Raw genomic sequence first — 12,988 nt, forward strand, 5'->3', positions numbered from 1 at the left:
CAGCAAAGAGAAGGGGCCCAGGAGTCTCCCTGGTCTTCCCACAGCCACATGCTTGTGACCACAGTGGCACGGATGGGAGTCTGTGACCTTTTGGGCTCCTGGGACAGAACAGTAAGAAGACATGGTGAGAGCCCAAGGCACTAGCTGCAGTTGGCCTGCATTTTCATTTTCTTTGAGTTTGTTTTTGGTAAGTAAGACTAAACCAAAAGTATACAGGATTTTGTAGAGTTCATCAAATACTATTTTTTAAAAGCTTACCTATAATTTTATTTATTTTTTTAAAATATTTTATTTATTTGACAGAGAGAGAAATCACAAGTAGGCAGAGAGGCAGGCAGAGAGAAGGCGGAAGCAGGCTCCCACCGAGCAGAGAGCCTGATGCAGGGCTCAATCCCAGGACCCTGAGATCATGACCTGAGCCGAAGGCAGAGGCTCAACCCACTGAGCCACCTGGGTGCCCCTACTGTAATTTTATTTTGATTTACTCTTGGTAGATGAAATATGCCCAGATTTCTCATTAAATTAATAAGAAAGTCACACATTAAAAACATTATTATATTATTTCTATTTTATATTTATACTTTAATCATAAAGTATATAACATGGGTATAAAATATAAACACATACAAATTAAATAGATTATTGTTTATGTACATTAGTTAAATTGATTAGCATTTAGTTTAACAACAAATAACAGACTAAACCTGGAAGAATTCTTAGCTTGACAGACTCAAGTAGAAAACAATATTTAAGATACAAGGGAATACACACAATGATATATCCATTCTTGTCGTTCATTCAGAGGCATTACATGTTGACAAACCTGCATATAAAAATAGAAAACTTTTACTTTCCTTTTACATATTGTTATTTTTGGCTACTTTTTAAACAGGGTAACATTTCTAGGCCCTACGCAAAAAATATCCCTGTGCAGATAAAATTCTATACCATTTATTCTTAGTGGATACCTACAATCTATGATCTGATGTCTAACAGAATAATCCAGCATAAATTCTACTCAAATATAGTAGTTGATATTTGGTGTATATAAATGTGAGGTAGGACTAGTAGAAAAGGGAGTAGTGGAAAGGGGAGTAAATATCATTTTTTTGTTAAACCTAGAGCATTTTCTTAAAATTCTCTTTGGGATTCTGTTGACTCTCTCCTTTTTATTCAGTTCTAGAATGTTTTAGGATTTCATGGACAGAATGAAGAAAGGGTAAGAACAGAAGGCTTTTTCTTTTTTCCCTTCACTAGACCAGTTTCAGGGTCCCTGCCTTTGAACCCCTAGCTAAATTAGAAACCCACAGCTCTGCTAACACTAGAAACTACAGCTGTTCCTGGCTCTTGACTTAGGTGGCTGTTATCTAAAACTTAGAGGCCTTTTCTCTCTCAGGTTACTTTGGAAAATCTTAATAATGTAGATAAAAATATTTTGGATTAGCAAAATTCCCATTTATTATAAACATTACTTTGTCTTTCTATATGATGTTGCAAAGTGTTTTCATGTACACCATTTTATTTTTATCTTCACATTAACCTTGTGAACTACCTAACACTAGTAATATTACATTAATTTTACATTTAAAGAGACAGGAACAGAGTGGGTAATTGAATCTCTCATAACCACTGGACCAAATAGTGAGAACTGAACTAGAACAAAAATCTCCTAATATAGGATGATAGTAATATTAATATCATATTTAGAATAATTTTCTACTTTATTTCATACTTCCACTTATTCATAGTATTATTAGTAAAAATGTTTTTTCAAACAATAAAACAAAAAGCTTTAATTAGAAAACAATACATTACCATTGTAGATTTTGATGCCACTTCTACTGCAAATATGTTGAGTCCTCTGTTATTTACGCAGTTTTTACTTAGCTCATTGTTGATGTGAATAATCACTTTATTATCTGACTATAAAAAAAATTTTCATAAGTTGCCAGTCCTTTCTTTAATAAATACAAACAAATAAAATGATTATCATAAACATTTTGTAAGTCTTGTGATAGAGGTACTCACAGAGTCTACAGAAACATAGAAAATACCATAGAAACACAGAAACATTAGCTCAGACTGGGTTAGCAAGGAAGACCTTAAGGAAAAAGCAATACTTGAGATAATAGATCATAGATATTAGATAGCCTCTGAAGCTGGTGAATGAAAGAAATGTAGGCACCAAAGTATTCCCCTGCTAAGAAAGCTACAAGCACTCCCTAGTGACTACAAGGGGGCAGTATAACTTTATACTACCTGGATTCATTTCTCAGCTCTACTACTCAGCATGTGACCTTCTGCAAGTTATTTAACATTCCCATGCTTCAATTTCTATGTGTGTAAAATGTGGTTAGTACTTACCTCATTGGGTTGTTGTGAGAAATAAATGCGTTAATAAATGTAAAGTGCCTGACAAATGGGAAACTCTAAAATATTATTATTATTACACCATTTTGGTGCAGGGAAGTTTCCTTGAGGGAAAGGAAGGAGATGGAGGGTTGAGAAATGATAGCTAACTACAGAACAGAGAAACTGTGGTTAAGATAGTGACTCCCATTCACCCTTTTAGTTTTAATAAAACATAGAGCAGAAGGGAAGGCATGCTGGATCTTAGGAATCACCCTCCAAAGCTTTATGATCCACTTGAAGATTGGAATCTCCTAGCTGGGGACCCTAACTGTTTTTATGAAGTCCAAGTCCTCTACCTCATTTTCAAGATAATATATATAATCTGTACCCATACCACCTATGTTATTTATCTTTGTAGCACTCCTCCAAATAAAGTTTTCTGTTTCTACATAGAAGATATTCCCACTATTTCCTCTACTCTCCACATTAACCCTCTTACATATTACTCTGTACACTGTTTCTCTGCTTCTAATGGCTGTCTCTGCATATCTAATCCTCGTTTGTCTCCAATCCCATACCACCGTCCCCTTCCCCTTATCACAAGTCTTTCCCTATCTTCTATAGTCCAAATTAATATCAAGCACAAGAGATGCAAATACAGTAAAACTACTGCACAAGTAAGCAGTACTAGATAATTTAACATTTAATTATTCTCTGATCTATTTTGAGAGTATTAGTTTTGTCTTCCCAGCTAGGCCAAAAGTCCTTGAAAGCAGAGAGCATATTATAACTAATAGTGGTCCCTATTGTGACTAGAAGAGTTAGTTACATAGTATATATTTACATCGACTCAATACTCAGCCAAACTTTAAGCACTTTAAGAAATTCATGGTAAGCATAAAAATAAGTATCACCAGGAACTAAAAGAAATAGCCAATAGTCCTAAAAATTCAGCCATCTTGAGTAAGATTTTACGAAAATTTATATTTCTGGAAAGCTGAGTATCTCTAAGCATTTATATTCTCTTAGCCTGCAGTATCAGTAGTAGCAGGATGGTAGTTAGAGTTAGCAATAATTGGCTTGATAAAAATAGGTCCTGGGCAGTGGAATATATTAGATAAAATGACGACAGTCTATAGAATTTCTAGTATTTCAAAGTGTGGAAGAAGTAGGGCTAAATTTTTTCTTTACTTTGTCTTATTTCTTTAAAACCCAATGTCTGTTATTTGAAATAGTTATGTATGTTTGAAGATTTTTTAATAACAAACTAAATAAAATACTTTGTACCCATATTATGCTCTATCTTCAGAGATCTCCAGACATTTAATTTTCATAATACAATTATCTCAAACTTTAAAAATGTGTAAAAATTATCATGCTCAGTTTGAATTAGAAGCCTTAAAAGCAAGAATTGCTTATAATTGCATTATAAATATTATTAATATAATGTGATATTAATTACTGTGCAAGAATAGAGTAAGAAAGAAGATGGAACATGTTAGTAAACAATGCAGTTACGAGGAGAACACCTCATAAATAATACCTTGTTTTCAATAACTGATGTTATCCAGGTGTCACGCTTATAAGTATGTACAATTATATTTTCATAGCCATCCATTACCCTGGCATCGCCTTTATTAAGGACAGATTTACAAATGGCCTTTTCAAGTTGCCCACTGCATGCCTCCATATGGACAGCTTTAATTCTTGGCTTGCATTTGTCTGCATAGATATCGATGATAAATGGGCATGCCTGATAGGAAAGAAAAAGCAAAACTTGTTTTAGCTTTCTGATAAAATAAAAAATAATCTGTTATTAATACGTTTATCATGTGGTTTTTTTTTAATATATTTTTTAAAAGATTTTATTTATTTATTTGAGAGAGAGAGTGTGAGAGAGAGAACAAGCATGAAAAGTGGGAGATCAGAGGGAGAAGCAGACTCCCTGCTGGGCACGGAGCCCGATATGGGACTTGATCCCGGGACTCCAGGATCATCACCTGAGCCAAAGGCAGTCGCTTAACCAACTGAGCCACCCAGGCGTCCCCATTTATCATGTGGTTTAAGAAGACATACTGTACCTTCTAGCTTGTCCTTCTCATATACCTTTAGAAGATTTGAGTAATATGAATTCAATAATAAAAAAGCATAAATTATTTTTTGTTAGCATATAAACTGACAATGTCCACAAAAAAAGAAAGAAAACTATAATCTCAAGCAAATCAGTAATCTTCCTATCAGCCACAGCACCATCCCTCCATTTGGTTTAAAATTAAATATATAGCATATTAGTTATTTAATTTCCTATTCTAACTTTAAGGTTACAGAAAGAAATCCTCAAAGGACTGTAAAAAAAATTAATCTATTTACAATTGAAACTTAAATCATGGATACAGAGCACCAAAAAGAATGCAGAAATAAATAAATAAATAAATAAATAAATAAATAAACTCACAGTTCAAAGTTAGTGTAAAAGCACCTTTAAAATCTGAGATCTAAATGACATTCTGTTTGAAATGGATCTTTCTAATGTCTACCTTTTAGTCTTTACCAGAGCCAACATGATGATGCACACAGGAGCCTTTGTCTCTCTATCCAACCAAGTCTTCCTGCCTTGCTATATTCTTGCTACTCTGATCATCCAGATCCTAGAACAAATAAAGCTCTTTCCCATATCAGAGACTTTGTGTACAGTATTCTATCTGCTTGGAAGTTTCTTTCACATCTTTTTACATGGGTACCACGTTCTCCTCCTTCAGGTTAAGGCTTAAGGATCACGTCTACAGAGGGAGTTGCTTGGGTCTCCCAGTCTCCTTCCTGCCCATACTATTCTTCTCTAGTTTGGTCTATGGCTTGTTTCTTTCAAAATGTTTTTTAAATGATTTTATTTATTTTCCATTTAATTAATCATTCTCCTTTGTGGAACGTAAATTCCATAAAGGCAGGAATTCTGACTATTCTATTCACCATTTATCCTCAGTACCTCTTTATTACAGACTCACCACATGGTAGGCATCCAATAAATATTTGTTGAATAAATAGTGAATTTATACATATTGATGGTCACCTTTTTATTTGGGGGACAAAATATAAAAGCCAAAATCAATAAAGCATGATCAGGGGGCGCCTGGGTGGCTCAGTGGGTTAAGCTGCTGCCTTCGGCTCAGGTCATGATCTCGGGGGCCTGGGATCGAGTCCCACATCGGGCTCTCTGCTCAGCAGGGAGCCTGAGCCTGCTTCCCTCTCTCTCTCTCTCTGCCTGCCTCTCTATCTACTTGTGATCTCTCTCTGTCAAATAAATAAATAAAATCTTTAAAAAAAAAAATAAAGCATGATCAGAAATTTTTATTTTTACAGAAGTTTTTAATGATTCTAACCTTTGTCAATAATAAAGTCATTTTTATAAGAGAGATAGTAGAGTGAAACATCACTGGACTAGAAAACAGAAGATCTAGGTTTGTAATTGGATTTTGCCATTTGCTAGCTATGTAGTCACTTAACTTTTATGAAGTTTAGTTTTTTTTTTTTTAAAGATTTTATTTATTTATTTGACAGAGAGAGAGGGAGATCACAAGTAGGCAGAGAGGCAGGCAGAGAGAGAGGAGGAAGCAGGCTCCCTGCAGAGCAGAGAGCCGAATGCGGGGCTCGATCCCAGGACCCTGAGATCATGACCTGAGCCGCAGGCAGCAGCTTAATCCACTGTGACACCCAGGCGCCCCTGAAGTTTAGTTTCTTTAAAGGAAAAGTGGGAATAATTAATATATATTCTGCCAAGGGTTGTTGGAAATATCTAATAGGTAGTATGTGTGAAAATATCTTACAATGTAGAATTCTAAAAAAAAGATTTGTGATAGTTACGAAAATATATAAATCCTGTCTTTATATTTATTTTATTTTAATTCCAGTATACTTAACATAAAGTGTTGTTTCCAGTATACAATACAGTGATTCAACAATTCCACACATCACCCAGTGCTCATCTCAAGTGCCCTCCTTAATCCCCATGACTTATTTTCACATTCACACATTCCTCCCACCTACCTACCCCTACATGAATCCTTTAAATCAAATGTTACCACATATACACATCCCTATCACTAACAGAAACTATCCAACATATTTATACCAATTTGTTGATTATAAGTTGTTATTTTCTCCTTCTTGTATTACTGTTTGCTGGTGTAACATTCTCAGTCCAACAACTCTATAACCCTTATTGAATGAGAACAATGTTTTCACTGTTATTCTGTTAATCAAAAGTATCCATGCCAAGAACAGAATTTTTGGATGCCCCCGTACCAAATCCTGACTTGTTTGTGGATGAGTCTTATATTAAAGAAAGAAACAAACAAAAAACAATACCAGGCTTCACATACAGTAGTTTCTCATAAAATCTGTTTCCTTACCATGAAATATATTCAAATGACTAAACTGTGGCTTTTTCTCAGACATAAGACAGTAAAATATACAAACTAATAGCTACTACGCTTTTAGAATAACTAACTTTTTAAAAATGTTGTAGAAAAAAGGAGGATTTTCCCCCTCTGATTACCCCTTAAAAATGAAGAAGGAGGGAGCGCCTGGGTGGCTCAGAAGGTTAAGGTTCTGCCTTTGGATCAGGTCATGATCCCAGGGTCCTGGGATCAAGCCCTGCACTGGGTTCCCAGCTCTGCTTCTCCCTCTCTCACTCCCCCTGCTTGGGTTCCCTCTCTTGCTATGTCTCTCTCTGTCAAATAAACAAATAAAATCTTTTAAAACATTTTTTAAAAAATGAAGAAGGGGGAAGAAATAAACAAAAATAAAAATGAACAAGGGGTGCCTGATTGGCCCAGTCAGTACAGCATGCAACTCTTGATCTCAGGGTCATGAGTTCAAGTCCCACATTGGGTATAGAGCTTACTTAAAAAAAAAAAAAAGAACAACAAATACATTATTTGATACCTAAAATAATGACCATAAAGGAAGAGACTCAAAAGAAATTCCATAAAAGCTAATATAGTATATTATAAATACTATACAAGTAGTTTAAAAGTACTATAAAAACACTTTAGAAATATTAAAGTCCTTACATAAAACAACAACAAAATAGAACAAATCCATGGAGAAGTTTAAGGATTCCATCATAGATATGCAAAACCTGGCCTGCTAAATTCTGAAACACTGTGTATGATTGTGTTCTAAAAACAATGAGGATAAGATCTGGCAAAACCAGAATGGTCACCTAGATACTAGATAAAATCCTCCATGAAACAACTCATTCCAATAGGGATAAACTGGCTATAATATTAATCATTGGGGAAAAACTTTCCTAAGATAATGAAGGATGTGGTTAGTCCATGCTTTATCTGTAGGCAAATTAACCTGGAAAAATTGTGGTATATGAACTGAGGCTATGCTCCAGAAGACTCTCTAAGCATTTCCAAATTGATTTTATACAGTTGATTCTTTCTCTATGATTTATGAATATGTACTATTAATAACAGTACATTTATTTTCAGGATAGGTCAAATATTTCACTGTTGAAAAGTCACAACGGGGCACCTGGCTGCTTTGGTAGAACTCTTGATCTTGGGGTTATGTCTGAGCAGCATGTTGGCTGTAGAGATTACTTAAAACCTTTATTGGGATGCCTGGGTGGCTCAGTCCGTTAAGGGGTTGCCTTCAGCTCAGGTCTTGATTCTGGGATCCTGAGATGGAGTCCCACATTGGGCTTCCTGCTTCTCCCTCTCCCTTTGCCCTACCCCTGCTCATCTCTCTCTCAAATAAATATATATAAAACATTTTTTAAAAACTTTATTTTAATTTAAAAGTTTTTAAAAAGACTTTATTTATTTATTTATTTGAGAGAGAGAGAACTGCACAAGTGGGGCGAGGGGCAGAAGGAGAGGAAGAAACAGACTCTCCACTAAGCAGGGAGCTGGATGTGGGATTTGATCCCAGCACCCCAAGATCATGACCTGAGCTGAAGTCAGACGCTTAACCGACTGAGCCACCTAGCTTCCCCCAAAATAAAATTTTTAAAAAACAAAACAGGGGTGCCTGGTTGGCTCAGTCAGTTAAGCCAGTTAGTTAAGTCAGTTAAGTCCAATTCTTGGTTTCAGCTCAGGTGGTGATCTCATGGGTGTGTGATGGATCCCTGTGTTGGGCTCTGGGCTCATCAAGGAGTCTGCTGAAGATCTCTCTCCCTCTCCTGCTCCTTCCTGTGCACGTTTTCTCTTCCTCTCTCAAATAAATAAATAAATCTTAAAAAAACTTCTTTTAATCGGGGCGCCTGGGTGGCTCGGTGGGTTAAGGCCTCTGCCTTCAGCTCAGGTCATGATCCCGGGGTCCTGGGATCGAGCCCCACATTGGGCTCTCTGCTCAGCGGGGAGCCTGCTTCCTCCTCTCTCTCTGCCTGCCTCTCTGCCTACTTGTGATCTCTGTCTGTCAAATAAATGGATAGAATCTTTAAAAAAAAACAAAAACAAACAAAAAAAAACTTCTTTTAATCTCAGAAATCCTTCTTCCCTATGGCTTCAAAGGTTAATGACATCAGTAAATGCTATAGAATATCTTATATTGCTTTTCACTAATTTCTCTTATTAACTGAAGACATGTGTAGTAGATACAGTATTAGTCATAGATTAGATGCTGATTTTGCACCATAGGCAGAATGTGGGATTCACTGAACATTAGGTAAGTAGGATGTAAAAAGTTATTGTAACTACTCACCTCTTATTTTTAAAAATGGCAAAAAAGTTATAGAGAACTTTTCAGAAAAGAGGTTTACGAGGAATTTTGAATGATGTCAAAGCTAGGACTTAAACCAAGTCTCCATACACACAAAATTTAAAGCTTGTTGATGCTAGTGTTACCCTCCTGAGATGATTTGTTTAGAGAAAGGACAGATACTAATTTTAAGAATATGAATGACAAATGTACTGTTATCTGATGCATGGCCCAAAACTCATAATTTCTTTATTTTACACCTGACTCAAAAATATAGAAGTTTAGAAGTCCTTATTTTTACTTATTTTTGGTTTACTGCAAATCTTAATAATGATAGCAAATACATACGCAATGGTATATATAAGCCAAGTACCATCCCAAGTGTTTTACAGATATTAACCCAAGAATCAGAATTCCAATTCTCATATAGACACATTCCCCTTATTTGCAGGCTTTATTCTGTTAGGACAAAGAATTCCCTATAGACATGAGACTTCAGCAACTAAAATAGCCATTGTCAATTAAGAAATATAATTTTTTAATTACCAAATTTTTTTCTGCATATCATAGCTCAAACTCTTTTGTTCCTGAATTATTTCAATGCTGGAAGTAACTAAATTTCAGGTAAGAACAGGAACTTTCATAAGCTAGCAGAAACACACTGCTACACTCACAATTCATTCATATATTGAAATTCAAGGATTTGAGTGCCCAATTCAAAAGTCATGTGTCAGGAAAATGTTCATGGTGTAAAATATTATGGACATTAAACCCACTGCAAAACTTTCAGACTGCTTTACCTCTGTCAATTCCAAAGCTTTATTGTAGCCCATTGAATGCAGAGTTACCCAAAGGTCACGAGGATCTCCTTCTCGATCATTGGCTTCCATTAGATTCAGATCCATAAAGCCCTGTCTTGTTAGTTCATTCTTCTTTGTATCAAAATTGTCTGTTAAAACAACCAAAAGTTTCTCTGTTATATAATTTTATAAAGATTGATTTAGTTATTTCAGAGAAAGAGCAAGTGAGCGGGGGAAGGGACAGAGGGAGAGCAAGAGAGAGAAGCAGACACCCTGCCAAGCACAGACCCCAGTGAAAGGCTCTATCTCACAACCCTGAGATCATGCCCTGAGCCAAATCCAAAGTCGGATTCTCAACTGACTGAGCCAAACAAGTGCCCTTCTTACATAATTTTAAAAGTCATACAGCTAATAAAAGGCCTATGTGTATTATTACTCATAATTATTTATTTTAAAGGATGCCTTCCTTATGACTCCATGAACAATATAAAAATGGAATGAAAATAAGTCAATTGGAGAAAGACAACTATCATATGATCTTCCTGATATGAGGAAGTGGGGATGCAACGTGGGGAGTTCGGGGGGGGGGTAGGAAAATAATAAATGACACAAGATGGGATTGGGAGGAAGACAAACCATAACAGACTCTCTTTTTTTTTTAATTATTTATTTATTTATTTATTTATAAATATGTAATGTATTTTTATCCCCAGGGGTACAGGTCTGTGAATCACCAGGTTTACACACTTCACAGCACTCTCCATAGCACATACCCTCCCCAATGTCCATAACCCCCCTCCCCCTCTCCCAACCCCCCCTCCCCCCAGCAACCCTCAGTTTGTTTTGTGAGATTAAGAGTCACTCCATAAGAGACTCTTAATGTCACAAAACAAACTGAGGGGGGCTGGGGGGAAGGGGGTAGGGAGAGGGTAGTAGGGTTATGGACATTGGGGAGGGTATGTGCTATGGTGAGTGCTGTGAAGTGTGTAAACCTGGCGATTCACAGACCTGTACCCCTGGGGCTAATAATACATTATATGTTTATAAAAAAAGTAAAAAAAAAAAAGGAATGAAAATGGCTCAAAACATGCTAGTGAATTATCATTTCAATTTCCCACAACTCAGCACAAAGCACCATCATAGTTCATGATTTGGTTTTCAAATCATGACGAAATTGTCATTTTTCTGGGTAAGTCCCAACCTGCTTACTTATCTAGAGTATATACTGATACATATTTTTAAGAATTAAAATGCTTCATATATGTTTGCCACCAAAACACAGGAGAACCTGAATGAATATGATATAATACCCCCTAAACTAGTGGTGTGCCAAAAAGGGAGATGTGGATGGTGCCAAGTTTAAGGAGACTGCTATATGCCTAACTACTCTAATTTTAACCAAATTGCCCCTTGGTCCTTAAAAAACTTGTTAGATAATGGGAAACACTTTCAGTTCTATGAATGTCCCAGACAAATAAATCTACATATATCCATTTTAACATTATTTGTAAGTAAAATTAAATTCACCTAGAAATATCTACACATGTATAATTCCTGAATTTGTCTATTATATGGAAAACAAACAACTACTCACCATGGATTATATTCTGTTAACTGCCCTACAATAAGAAAGATTTTATTTTTCAACTTCCAACTGTAATATACCCAAGGAAAATAGGTACTCCTTATTTAAGATATCTCTTTTGTATACATTATTGTGAAAAAAGCAGCAGAAACATAACAATTAAAACTGATTAGTAGTTTAATAGTAGCATAATTGATTAATAGTATTAATAGATTAATAATTTATAGAATTTGGAAAGTGACAAAGAATTTTTGCAAGAAAAAAAGTAAATGTAGATTAAATTAGGTCATAGAAATGGTAGCGATTGGGGCACCTGGGTGGCTCAGTGGGTTAAAGCCTCTGTCTTCACCTCAGGTAGTCCTGATCCTTAGGTAGTCCTGGGATTGAGCCCCGCATCAGGCTATCTGCTCAGCAGGGAGCCTGCTTCCTCCTCTCTCTCTGTCTGCCTCTCTGCCTACTTGTGATCTCTGTCTGTCAAATAAATAAATAAAATCTTTTAAAAAAATGGTAGCCATCAAACTGGGGGCTGGAGCTACAATGTAATAAAGCAAGATGAAAAAAATAATTGTTATCAATACAACAAAATTATTACTTTCAAGAAAAATATATCTAGATACTATATTATAGAGACTATCAATAAGTAATCTACTTTTAAAACTTAAAATTCTCAATCTTCCATTACTTTTTTATAAATTCATTAATACCCAACTATAAGATTTTCTTTAAAGCTATAATATTCAAGACACTGTGACAGTGGCAAAAGATTAGGCACATAGATCAGTGGAATGAAACAGAGAAACCAGAAATAGACCCATACAAATATAGTGAACTGATATTTGACAAAGGAGCAAAGTCAATTTAAAGGAAAAAAGGATAATTTTATCAATAAATGGTGCTAAAACAACTGGATATCCACAGGTAAAAAAATAAATGTAGACAAAGACCTTACATCTGTCACAAAAATCAACTAAAATGGGTCACAGACCCAAAACACAAATCTATAAAACTTATGGAAGATAACAGGAGAAAATTTGGGTGACTTTTTGTTTGGCTATGTGTTTTTAGATACAACACCAAAAGCACACAATCCAAAAGCATATCATATGAAAGGAAGAAACACCTCAATCAAAAAATGGGCAATAGATCTGAAAGACATCTCACCAAACAAGATATAGATGGTAAATAAGCATATGAGAAGAACATATGTCATTAAGGAACTGCAAATTAAAACAACAAGATACACACCTATATTCTAGGCTAAAATCCAAAAAACTAACATCACCAAATGCAAATGCTCATTCATTCCTGGTGGGAATACAAAATGGTACAGCCACTTCGGAAGACAATTTGGCAGTTCTTTCAAAATTAAACATAGTTTTATTGTACCGGCAATCACTGAATTGAAATGAACTGAAACAAGTTGGAAACTATACATGCACAAAAATATGCACATAAGTATTTTTGTTATTAAAGATTTCACTTATTTATTTGACAGACAGAGAGCACAAGCAGGGGGAGCGGCAGAGGGAGAAGTAGGCTCCCT

The 12,988-nt window shown here is 35.5% G+C and overlaps 1 protein-coding gene across 2 annotated transcripts in view; it reads right to left on the bottom strand.

Moving 5' to 3' along the window:
- Positions 1–574: 574 nt before the first annotated feature.
- The window catches only part of EFCAB7 (EF-hand calcium binding domain 7), a 46,801-nt gene continuing 34,387 nt past the window's right edge, over positions 575–12,988 (bottom strand). The window contains exons 10-13 of one of the 2 annotated variants that reach the window (XM_046025596.1): positions 9,861–10,009; positions 3,896–4,105; positions 1,816–1,923; positions 575–823 (exon numbers count right to left, since the gene is read on the bottom strand). In XM_046025596.1, coding sequence (XP_045881552.1) covers positions 749–823; positions 1,816–1,923; positions 3,896–4,105; positions 9,861–10,009 — 542 coding nt within the window. In that variant the 3' untranslated portion in view covers positions 575–748. The remainder of the gene's footprint in view (positions 824–1,815; positions 1,924–3,895; positions 4,106–9,860; positions 10,010–12,988) is intronic. The other variant, XM_046025588.1, reaches the window with a different exon arrangement.

Source organism: Meles meles, chromosome 1 (genome assembly GCF_922984935.1).
Source record: "Meles meles chromosome 1, mMelMel3.1 paternal haplotype, whole genome shotgun sequence".
In the NCBI taxonomy this organism is placed as follows: domain Eukaryota; kingdom Metazoa; phylum Chordata; class Mammalia; order Carnivora; family Mustelidae; genus Meles; species Meles meles.